At 36.6% G+C, this 12,500-nt stretch overlaps 2 protein-coding genes across 15 annotated transcripts in view; one reads left to right on the top strand and one right to left on the bottom strand.

The window, feature by feature from the left end:
* The window catches only part of LOC136852772 (anoctamin-8-like), a 545,791-nt gene that overhangs the window by 422,893 nt on the left and 110,398 nt on the right, over positions 1 to 12,500 (bottom strand). For 9 of the 14 annotated variants that reach the window (XM_067127707.1, XM_067127701.1, XM_067127694.1 and 6 more), the window contains exon 1: positions 12,473 to 12,500. This exon is cut by the window's right edge. The exons of the other annotated variants lie outside the window; for them this stretch is intronic. In XM_067127707.1, the coding sequence (XP_066983808.1) occupies positions 12,473 to 12,500 (28 nt within the window). The remainder of the gene's footprint in view (positions 1 to 12,472) is intronic. 14 annotated transcript variants of the gene reach the window in all.
* Positions 1 to 12,500, top strand: part of Ppox (protoporphyrinogen oxidase) — a 600,782-nt gene that overhangs the window by 403,318 nt on the left and 184,964 nt on the right. The gene's annotated exons all lie outside the window — the stretch shown is intronic.

A 12,500-nucleotide genomic window follows, 5' to 3' on the forward strand; every position in this document is an offset into this window, starting at 1 on the left:
TATTATTATTATTATTATTATTATTATTATTATTATTATTTTCTCCTTTTGAGTTGATGCGACGCCAGATTACGTAGTCACATAAGTCAGTCGATCACCCTAATTGCCATGACCCCAATCTTTTTTTAAGTGCTGCCGTTTGGACAGAAGAATGTTTGCTGCAAAAGCAACATATAGCTTCCACACGTGTATATAAAGTGACCAGTGGTAACATTAATCGAAAAAAATATCCGACTGGGAACAACAAAAATAAAAACAAGTAAAAAAAATATTATTGGAAATAACAATACACTCAATTTTAATCGCACTCTGTTTCGCAGGGCGCTCGAAGAGCACAAAGTAAAACAAGACGGAGAAGCATTAAAAGTCTCTATCAAATGGACTTGCTTCAGTTTGTGCCAGTTAATTTGAGAGGAAAAATAAAAGGAAATCTGTCTAGAATCCCCGTGTTGTTCTGTGACAATCCTTCTGTCCACACGTCACGGATTGCCCAGGCGGCTGTGCAGGACTGAAATTGAAGAGATGTTACAAGCTCTCTCCCCAAGACATAGCACCGTGAGGCTTTCACCTGTTACCGGATTTGAAAGGTCGCATCCGTGGAACTCGATTTAAGGATGACAATAAGCTCAAGGACGCCGCAGAAAACATTTTTTTACGCGCAAGATAACTTTTTTTGTTTTTATTTAAGCCGCACAGAAAGAAAAGCTTACAGAACTTTGGCAGTTATCTAGAGAGTTCAGACTTATGTTGAAAGAAAAAGTATGGTTATGATTAATTGTCGTTTATATTTATAATCGGGGCCTGTAACTTTTGGATCCACCCAAGTATTAATACCCGTTCGTTTTCTCGAGAAAGAGTAAATAAATTATTTAGTGTGACCGCAAGTCACTGAAATGTTTAAGGCTGGAATTGAAAATGCCAGATGCAAGACCTATAATTGAATGAAGTAACTAAACTATTTTTTAGAGAAAATCTAATTATACGACAAATTGAATCAGGTGGAGAGAAGAGGAATGAAAAGGTATGTTATGGCTTTGTGTGCGTCAAGTGACTGCTCTCTCCTTTTCTACTGGAGGGCTGTTTTCGTTCTGTTTCCTAATTCCCAAAACCACCTTTCTTCCGAAAGACAGATCTTTCGCGTCCCTGGGCGTTAGACCTTACTTACTATGTAATATCCTTAAAGGAATTTGGCTGCACATTCAAGCGACTTTAACATGAAATTAAGTATAATGAGCGACTACGGTTTTCCTAATACATAAGATAGAAGTGCATCTTCAGCTTTTGATAGAGGTATATGATAAAATGTAACTATATCTCTCTCTCTCTATATATATATATATATATATATATATATATATATATATATATATATATATATATATATATATACACATACATATATATATGTATATATACGTATATGTATATATATATGTGTGTGTGTGTGTAGCGTAAGACAAACTGAAAGGATATGAAACGTGCAGATATGCAGAAATGGTGAAATAGTTATCGTATTTGTAAGAATAATTGATCAGGGTGTTTGGAGAAGGTTCGGTCATGTGGAGAGAATGGAGGACCATACGTCGGTGAAAAGAGTGCATAACTCAGAAGCGTTGGGAGGTAAGAAAGAAGGCACAGAAAGTGCCGAGTAGATGGAGGGAAAGAGATTGCAAAGAAAGACCTCAGCTACTCAGGAGGCACAAGAATGAAATGTCTATTGGGTGAAGGGAATCAGTGCGCTGTCGTCAGCATTTAAAGTATGGCTGTAGCAGTGATCGTTGCGTATCATTATTTGGGGCCAGCCCCTGGTAGGTGAAACGAATAGCATACAATACATATATGTATGCTGTATATATATACTGATATGTATGTGTGTGCGTAGTGTATGTATATATATATATATATATATATATATATATATATATATATATATATATATGTATATATATATATATATATTTGTGATGTGAGCGAGTGTTCGTGTAACTAGCAATTAAATGAGAAGATAACTTTCAGACATAACGTCTCCTGGTTGGAAGTCAGTGCCACTGAAGCGCCTACCCACTGTCGGCTTCAAGAATACTTTCGCAGAAAGACTTCATGATCATATACGTCAGTATCGTTGACACTGTAAATCATTTATTTCCACGTGTTAAGTGCAATCATTGTTAATATAACTGGTAGTTAAAGCAGAGATTAAGTTTTAGCCCAAAAGTCAGTCACACATGTAGCCTACCCACTGGCAGCTTTGAGTATACCTTCAAAGAAAGCTTTCTCACACCAAAATTAGCTGACATTACCACCTAGGCTGGCATTTGGGAGAACTTTTTATAAAGGTATACTTGAAACCGTCAGTGGGTAGGTACATTGACCTCTAAGCCAGAGAAAAATGTTTTCTGCCTTAGTGTGTTAACAGTGCTGTGTGTTTATAGCTCCTAGCATCTTGGATGGAAGTTCAAACCACGACGAGTGAAACTTATTCTCACACTTAATTGCCAATTATATTAGCATTCATATAAAATTGCGTGAAATATATATATATATGTGTATATATATATATATATGTGTGTGTGTGTGTGTGTGTGTATGTGTGTGTGTGTTTGTGTGTGTGTGTATATATATATATATATATATATATATATATATATATATATATATATATATATGATAACCAGATTCCACCAGCTACCTACGACTGTGAGAGATTGCAGGCTCACTCAACTTTAGCCTAATCATGTCAGTCATTGAGAGAAGTTTCACGCAAACGCGTTGTACAGTATGTACGATGACGAAGCATTTTACCCCAGACATTACTCTTCCAGAGATATAATATATAATGCAAGAGCGTTATTTTTTAAATCATAGCAAGCCATAAAACAAGAATGACACCCTACGCGCAATACAGTTGTTCCCCAAAGTTGGAGAATTGAAGTTCATTTTTCGTTGTGTTATCCACAATTCAGAAGCGAAATATGTAATACTGAAATGTAAGTAATTCCCTAAGAGGGGGAAATATCAATGAAATCTCTTTCTTAAATGTCAAGCATTATGACGTCCTTTAAATATTTTCCATCGCACTTTCTCCAGGCGGCGCTCGTCATGGTGCGGTTATTACGCCCTTGTACAGTAGTATGCTGGTTTCCGGTGACACTCGAACCCTCTCATACTGGTTTTGTACGAACCAAACTAGTTAGGATGAAGAAAACAATAAGTTTCTTGTATTTCTTATTTTTCAGTGAAACGTAGAGTTAACGATGCTGGAGTTAGTATTCCTTCATTTTCTGGCACTCGCTGATTTTAATTATTGACACTTAAGGTGCATAAAAAGTGTTTCCGTTCTGAAGGTTATCAGACAAGTTGATGTCAGTTACAAACTGTTAATAGCACTGATTAGCACTGCCAAGATTTCATGCTCAAAAGAATTGCAGTAAATTCAGACTTTGAATATATAATAAAAGCTTTACGCATACCGCTTCCAGCTGAGGAATCTTCAAGTAAACAATTTTCCGACGTTCAGTAATTTCCCCAAATTTTAAGCCTATCCACATAAGTCGCGCTGCATAAAGCTTGAAATTTTCTAGAATTTTTTGAAATATCTGGGAGTTAGGCCTATCGCCCTGCAGAAGAAATATGGCTAGAGTTCCCTTCTCTCTTCCCGAAGTACGAAGTTCCATGTTCAGTGAGTAAGCAAAGAAGAGAAGCCTCTCTCGTATTAATCAACTCCCCCACCCACCATGTTCGTGTCCGCCATCCCCCCAGGGGCCGCTACCCAACCACCCCTATCACAACTGGCCTCTTCCTTACTGTGTATCCCCAACGCCCTTCCATTTCCTTCCTCTACTCTTGAGGTAGTTTTCCGTGCGGTCCCCTCACTCATCAAGTCGACCTTTGCTGTTTGGAGGACGCTCGCTACTCCCTTTTTCCCTTAATTCGTTCAAGGGTTTCACTTTTCGGAACGGCAGTTTACCTCCTCGGCACAACAGTAACTCGTCTCTCACTCACTAATTATATATATGTATATACTGTTTATATGTACAGTATAATATATATATATATACTGTTTATATATATATATATATATATATATATATATATATATATATATATATGTATGTATGTATGTATATTATATGAGCCTTTCAGTCGAGAAACTTGCCAAGCGCCATCCTGGGCCAAAGTATTTTAATTTAATGTTTTATATTTTAAAAATGGCACCTGGCATGTTTCTCGACTGAAAAGTCATATATATATATATATATATATATATATATATATATATATATATATATATATATATATATATATATATATATATATATATGTATATATGTAAAGGGTGTGTATATAGCACATAAAAAATACACTAATAGCCACTTGTCATACCCACGCATCAAACACAGAAAGTAATAATTGCACCACGGTCTGCCTTGTAAAATACAGTGACAGGCATGACCGCCAGTGGGCAATAATAGGGCCTTAAATCCCACACTTAGAAAATATTCCCCTGTTTCCGTTTTCCTCATTTTATTTTTGGGACATCCCGTCTTTTAGAAGGCGGGTCCATCGCTTGGTAGGGCGTTAGGCACGATTCCTTACCCTCTCCCTTTTCGTTTTCTTATTTCCATTTAGGCACGAGCCATTCGAGGAAGTGAGATTGCCAGTGCCGTCGGATTTTATGGATAGAAATGTTTGATGTAGTCTACAGTTTTTCTCTTTCCCCTTGACTTCTTAGAAAATTCTCTCTCTCTCTCTCTCTCTCTCTCTCTCTCTCTCTCTCTCTCTCTCTCTCTCTCTCTCTCTCTCTCTCTCTCTCCTTCAGGACACAATTACCTTTACAAATGTAAAAGTGAAATCTTACTTATTACTCCATACAAAAATAATGACTCTATCATTAATATGTAATTATGGAAGTTTTTATCACACGGGCTTCGTCCTTGATGAAGCAGTTTCAGTCGGCATGGAACCATCCCCTCTCCAGGAAATAGTAGAAAGGAAAAATATACAAGGTTCCCATTTCCCCCCACCCCCCAAAAAAGAAATTGGCCGTTGAAACAATTTCATAAAAAACAAATAACTTGAAACAAATTTCTGATCAACCAAATGCAGGTCTGAAAACAAAATTTCATTGGAGTCCAGGAATTAGGTCAAACCACGTGGACATTGGGAGGAGCAAAGAATTCGTAAATAGATTGCAAAAATAGCAACGAGAGCTCTCATGTCCGTGTGCTGAAAGCTTTGGAGGCCTGGAAAGAATGCTACAAATGAAATGAAAAGAGGCATTAAGTAGCAAGCATGAGGGCTCATTTCGTACAGCATTCATTGTACACCTTAGATCTCTCTCTCTCTCTCTCTCTCTCTCTCTCTCTCTCTCTCTCTCTCTCTCTCAGCGCTGAAGTAGTTTTAAGTATGATATCATGCTCAAAACACTTTTAGTTGAAGTGTACTGTATCTATATATATTGTTTATATGACGCTTTGATTTTTTTTTTTTTTTTGTATACGTGAATAAAAAAAACCACAACGTTTTAAGTGGGAACACAGCAGGAAAAAGAAAATAACGTTCCTGCCATTATTTCCTCAGCTTTGTGGTTACCTGACATTTTTACCCCCCCTCTCTCTCTCTCTCTCTCTCTCTCTCTCTCTCTCTCTCTCTCTCTCTCTCTCTGTGTGTGTGTGTGTGTGTGTACCTCGTCATTGAGTCATGATCTGTGCACACATCTGGAAAAATCCGGTCCTTTTAAGGGTGGACAGCCTTTGAAAATCATGTTCCATAACTCACGCATGCACTCGTGAATAGAAGATAGGACTGTCTCAGATAATGTTGTTACGCTTATTTTAGAATATCTGGAAACTAACTGGCTGTAAATTTAAAGTTTACACATTCAAGGGAAGTATATTGAGAGAGAGAGAGAGAGAGAGAGAGAGAGAGAGAGAGAGAGAGAGAGAGAGAGAGAGAGAGGACATTAACTTCCTGAGCAGTACGACAAAAAATGCCAAGTAATCTAATGACATATTCTTAACCCTGGAATGATTATTATCTATTTGGTTATCTGTATGATTCGAATGTTTATAGTTACGCTGTTGCAACATTGATCATGAACAATCATAAAGTAAGTTCTCTCTCTCTCTCTCTCTCTCTCTCTCTCTCTCTCTCTCTCTCTCTCTCTCTCTCTCAGTGACTGTGACGTCTCAAGTGTAAACAAAGAATCCGTGTTTATTAAGGCTTTGTAACTGTCGCCAGACTGTCTGTGCCAGGAGAGTAGGCAAGCAGAAAATAGGGCGATATAGCCAGCAACTTCAGAGCCATGGAAAAAGGTTGACATTGACTGGAAGTAAGCAGAGCGCAGAGCTTGTGTGTGTTGTCGAGTACCTAAATATAAAAGGGTGCCATTGTTGATATGATTATGTTGATTAAGGAACCGGGGTTCTTGCGTGAGCTCTGATAAGCACTCTCTCTCCGCTGTATCAAACTGGGCAAGTCCCGAAAAAAAACTTACGAGTACAGCTGGTATTGCGATGTTCGTATTATCATTCTTTTTCACCATCCTTCCTTGTTTTCGTAACATGAGTTAATAATTATTGTTAAAGAACTGTAATGATTTTGTTTTAAATTTAGATTATACACTAAATTATAAATTCATCGTAACCTTAACTTGGAAATTACCTGGTATGCTGCAGTTACTCAGAACATTTTGTCAAAATATTCTTCAGTCTCTCCCACTCTCTGTAGAGACAGAAAGGTAAAAGAACCATTACAGTTGCAACCCCCCCCTCCCCCTCCCCTCCTCCTCTCTCTCTCTCTCTCTCTCTCTCTCTCTCTCTCAAATCAGAACGTGAGACCACCACAACACCAATTCTCCGCTCCACACAAACAGAATGATAAAGTGCCGTGTCACTCGCCAATGGAAACGTTCAGTATGCATCAAACCAATATGGGGAATCTGTATGGACCTGTATATAGTCCTATATATAGACCTCTGCATAGGTTGCAAGCATACGCTGGTAACACTTTCCTAGAATCCTCCAGGTGCAAAGAGGAAAAATCGATAGAGGTGACTGTAAGGTTCTTTTGTGATTTTTATACGCAGACATAAGACACACGCACCATTCAGGCTGCTTAAATACACGCACACACCCACATATATATACATATATATATATACGTACACACGCACACTGTGTGTATATATATATATATATATATATATATATATATATATATATATATATATATATATACATACATATATATATACACACACCACTGTATATATATATATATATGTATATATACACACATATATATATATATATATATATATATATATATATATATATATATATATATATATATATATATATATATATATATATATATATATATATATATGTACACGTACACTATATATATATATATATATATATATATATATATATATATATATATATATATATATATGTATATATTATATATATTGTATATGTGTGTATGCTTATTCAGGATCTTTGTAGCAAACGCTTACGTCACAATATAAACAAAGTAAATGTTACTGCTGTAATAAATTCATTTTCATTTTGTACTCTCGGTGCTTTTTTTAATTCTTATTTCCTTACCTGACAACAGTTAAGTATTTAAATAAAAGAAAGGGCCCTCATGCTTCGATGTCAGTCTTTACAAAAACAGTTGTACCACCTGATTTCGTGGCGCCTTGAAAACCTCTTTTCCTGGAATTAGACATTTTCAGGTATGAGAGCTAAAATTTTTTTTTTTTTTTTTAAGAAACTGTTCTGCCACTTTTCCATTATCTCATAATTTTCATTCTGACCTTTTGCGATTGACAGCGTTAAAATTTTAGCATTGCAAATTTCAGGTTTATTAGGAGACATCCTCCGAATCCCAACCCCCACTTCCCCATTATGCTCACTATTTTTTTTTTATGTAAATGAAAATTTGGAACCAGGCGTTTATGAACCTGAAATTTCGTATGAAGAATTAACGTATAACTTAGAAGTCTGTTTAAGAATGGTTTTTTAATAAATGGTCTTATTTCAGAGGATTTGGTAACTGCTGTGCACTTCAGGGCCGTGTCTAATTGATTTTCGTCGATAAAATCTTTCCAAAGCATCGGATATGGATCATATTTTGGAAATAGCTATTTGAAGCCACAGCTTAATTGGCAAAAATATGCAGTGATGTTGATAATTAAGGCACTTATCAGAGTAAATCAAAGAAATTTAAAGGGAAACTTAGTTAAATCTAGCAGGCCCATAGATAGAGGCTGATAAAACGTCATTACCGAAGGCCCTCCCACCCACTGATACTGTAGTATGGCGTACTTTACTAGACACCCCGCCCATATACTTTGCGAGTGAAGACTCAGGTGTTTCAGTGGTACTCAAACACCTGTTTCACCACTAAACACCTACTCTCTCTCTCTCTCTCTCTCTCTCATATTTTCGATGAGTCATGTCTCTGAGTAGAGTACAATAAAGGAATGGGCATCAAATGAGAATATTAATTGTGTAATAGTTCCATGGAGCAATTCACGTTTCCTTTAACTTGAAATAAGCACCAAGTCGTAAAGTAACACTCTCTGTGAAAACAACCATTGTTACCCTGGAGTTTCTGTTACTTCATATTGTCTCCTCAAAAGTTCCGGTTCACGTGTACCTGCTTAGTCCTGCTAAATGAATGTAACATAAAGCAAGTGTTGTAACCTTAACTTCCGTAATGCATGATCAATCCCATAATAAATCCACAGTGCTTGGTACAGCACACAACTCCCCCTTCATTATTTTATTTGTGTGCCTCTGTGCCAGTTTTGTTGTTTCTGTACACCTTATTCATTTACTTGAAACTGACAGTAATATTTGTTGTAGGGTTGTTGAGTGATTATCAGTAAATCTATGTATTCCCGGCTTTATCTACTTATTTATTTTTTATGGATTTGAAGTTGCTCGTTCTCTCAATTTTCAGTTATTTTGATCATTTCATTTACATCCTTTATTATATATAGTCCAAGCGCTTGGGCTATGCCCTCAATTTTGTAATCCACTAATCCATTGATTATACTGAACTTTGTTGGAATTGAAGGAAATATGAAATAAAAAAAAAACAAATATTGTAATATAAAATTACGTAAAAGGATATACTGTTGTTTGTTTAAGATTAAGCCGGCCTTATGTGAATCAGGCTCTTGCGCTTTGAGCAGACAGTAAGTTAAGAATTTCGCTGGAAATAGAGAAAATAAAATTTCGAAAATTATCGCAAATATCTGTGTTTCTACGATCATTATCATACTGGTGGGAACCCTGTTATTACGTCTGATGTCATAGTTTACGTCACAACTAGCCTCTCTCTGGGTGCTTACTAAATTTAGCTAAGTTTCCCTTTAAATTTCTTTGATTTACTCTGATAAGTGCCTTAATTATCCACATTAGACATCACTGCATATTTTTGCCAATTAGGTTGTGGCTTCAAATAGCAATTTCCAAAATACGATCCATATCCGATGCTTTGGTAAGATTTTATCGACGAAAATCTAGTAGACACGGCACTGAAATGCACAGTAGATATAACTCAGTATTAGGGACAAAGCTTCATTAATCGTATGGGTTCGTGATTGGTTCAACGTTGTTGGTGAGGCAAAAGTCAGAGAATAAAGGTTGTTGTATAAATAGTACATAATGTACAGTTACGTAAGAAAGTTAATATAAAAAGTTAAGTATACCTTAGTTTAACCAGACCACTGAGCTGATTAACAGCTCTCGTAGGGCTGGCCCGAAGAATTAGATTTATTTTACGTTACGTGGCTAAGAACCAATTGGTTATCTAGCAACGGGACCCACAGCTTATTGTGGAATCCGAACCACTTTATAGCGAGAAATGAATTTCTGTCACCAGAAATAAATTCCTCTAATTCTTCATTGGCCGGCCGGAGACTCGAACGCGGGCCCAGCAGAGTGCTAGCCGAGAAATATACCGACCCGTCCAACGAAGAACTAATTAATATAAAACGTTTGATTCTAAATGTATATATATTTTAATTTCAGAGACTTGAAAATATTATGGTCAAGAGTCAATTGCTGGAGTTTGTCGAGACCACGTTGTTATTATTGTTGTGCAGTTGTTATATCTTAAACTTTGTAATGGAGAAAGCCAAAAGGCTTCATGTATTATAAAAACGAAAAAAAACGGTAAATAAAGAAAATAAAATAAATTATCATCTGCATAGGCAACAATTGACAAACAATTCAAAAGAACATTAGGACAAAGGTCAAGGACTACGGTGGCATTACATCACTGGAACGTAAGAGGCACCAGCATCCATTACACTGCCAGAAGGATTGTCCCTCACTTCTCCAAAAGGGTTGAAGACCTTTAACTCCGGTAGTGTTACAATGCGTCATATGGACGCTGAAGCTCCTCTAATGATTAATATGCACCAACTCTTGAGGTATAAGAAATCTTAATTGTTGATGGAAGTTCCTCGCTAATATCATATGTTATGGAAGATGGCCGAGTCCTCAGTGGTGCAAATCATACCTCTAGCAATCAAATATATGTCTCAGGATATTGTTGATGTCCAGATAAGGAGTCCCATGTTCCAGCAAAAGTAGAACAAATCTGAAATGTTTTTCGTTAATTGAGGTTGACAGACAGTACTAAATTTAATTTTTTTTTAAATAAAACTTGAAGTTAAAAGATAACGCAGGATATTGTCGTATATTCAGGTCCAGTAAGTAAGTCACTTATGAATTGTGAATCAAAGACGGAAAGCATTCCACTTGATTGTAAAGTCTTGGTTTCCCCTAGAACTCGGCCTCATTTCTCACTGACCTCACCTCTGACTGATCTCACCTCTTGCTGATCCTTCGGAAGGATAGTGGCTTTTGAAGTGTAGATTGAAAGGGGCTGGAGAAAACTAATTCGCCAGACTGAGAGAGAGAGAGAGAGAGAGAGAGAGAGAGAGAGAGAGAGAGAGCATTTTCTTATATGATACCGATATAGTGGCTCAAGAACAAGCGAAGATTTTACCTTGGTTTGTAGAACATTTCAGTCTTCCTTGCTATAGCTCGAACTTCCGAAAAGGCAACAACTTTTAAAAGTTTGGAGGAACACTTAACAGTATCCTTCGTGCTCAACACTGGATCCTACACTGCGCTAAAGAAGTTTAATAGAGTCCTTTGCAGTTCGTCGAAATTTCACCTTCGATGCTCAAAAATTGAAAGGAAACGCAAGTACCTTAAATTGCCAAACTTTAGCTCTTCTGAAAAATTATGAAGACAAATTATTATTGTAAACATGTGCATTTCAATTTTTTTTAATATTCGCTTGAAAATGTTTTAAATGCAGTTCAAAAATGGAAGCTACGCTTATTAACCACACTAGTAACACAACGGTGACGTACTCCATTTAGTTCACTGTTTTAAAAGATTTCAGGTTTCCATTCAGTTTACTGTACTTTTTAACACGTACACATGTGACTTTTAGAAAGTCCGGTTAAGAGATTAATTTCGCGTTAAAAATATTTATAATGACTCGTAATCACTCGCGTATTTGGAAGTACGTAGAGGTAGACTTGAAAGAGCTCAAAACACCAAAACTTTGCAGTAAGAAATCCTCACATTATGAGATTGCACTATCACCTACATTTAAAGAGAGAGAGAGAGAGAGAGAGAGAGAGAGAGAGAGAGAGAGAGAGAGAGAGAGAGAGGGTTTCCAGTAGCAGTATCACGTATGAAGTCTCCCAATTTAATCTTGTGTAAATTTCATTTTCTGTTAAAGTAATAATAAATCCGCCATATCGTTTTCTGTACAGAAGAGTCGGTTTTCGTTACAAAAACTGGTGGTCATAAATACTGGGCCATTTGCTTGTTTGTGTTTCGGATAGCAGCTATTGAATCAACAAAATCATTTATGACAAAAATTGGCTTGGCTGACATTTATTAAATTCTGTGACGACACTGACGTAAACATGTATTCGTTTCTTTGTTTGTTTTTATGGCACGTGTCATTGTTCAACAATGAATGATGTTAAATTGACCTGTTGGCCAATGGAAATGGGCCTCCATTGAAATTTCCAGTCACTTTCCATTTCGAAATCGTTCACTTTTCCATATTTTTCAAACACTGCACTGACGCTTGATGGACTACCAATTGTTAACAGATATAAATTGTAAAAGGATAGCTATTTTTTTAGCCTTCATCTAACTCCACAAGAATTTCTTATACTTGTTTTCTTTTATTCAACTGCGGAGAGGCAAGAGAAGTCCTGAGATGTATGACCATGAGAAAGAATGCGGGTGAAACCAGGCTGGAGGTTGAAAATGGATAACAACTAATCAGACTGCAGTGCCAACGTACTTGTGTCATTGAAGAAGCACGATATGAAAAACATCACAGCGAACTGAAAGAGTTGGAAAAGTCTGGTCAGATGTCACTCATTCGTGTCACACATGCCATGACCTACCTGCGGAGAGTGTCAATCTGGCCCTAGA

This window comes from Macrobrachium rosenbergii, chromosome 3 (genome assembly GCF_040412425.1).
Source record: "Macrobrachium rosenbergii isolate ZJJX-2024 chromosome 3, ASM4041242v1, whole genome shotgun sequence".
Taxonomy (NCBI): domain Eukaryota; kingdom Metazoa; phylum Arthropoda; class Malacostraca; order Decapoda; family Palaemonidae; genus Macrobrachium; species Macrobrachium rosenbergii.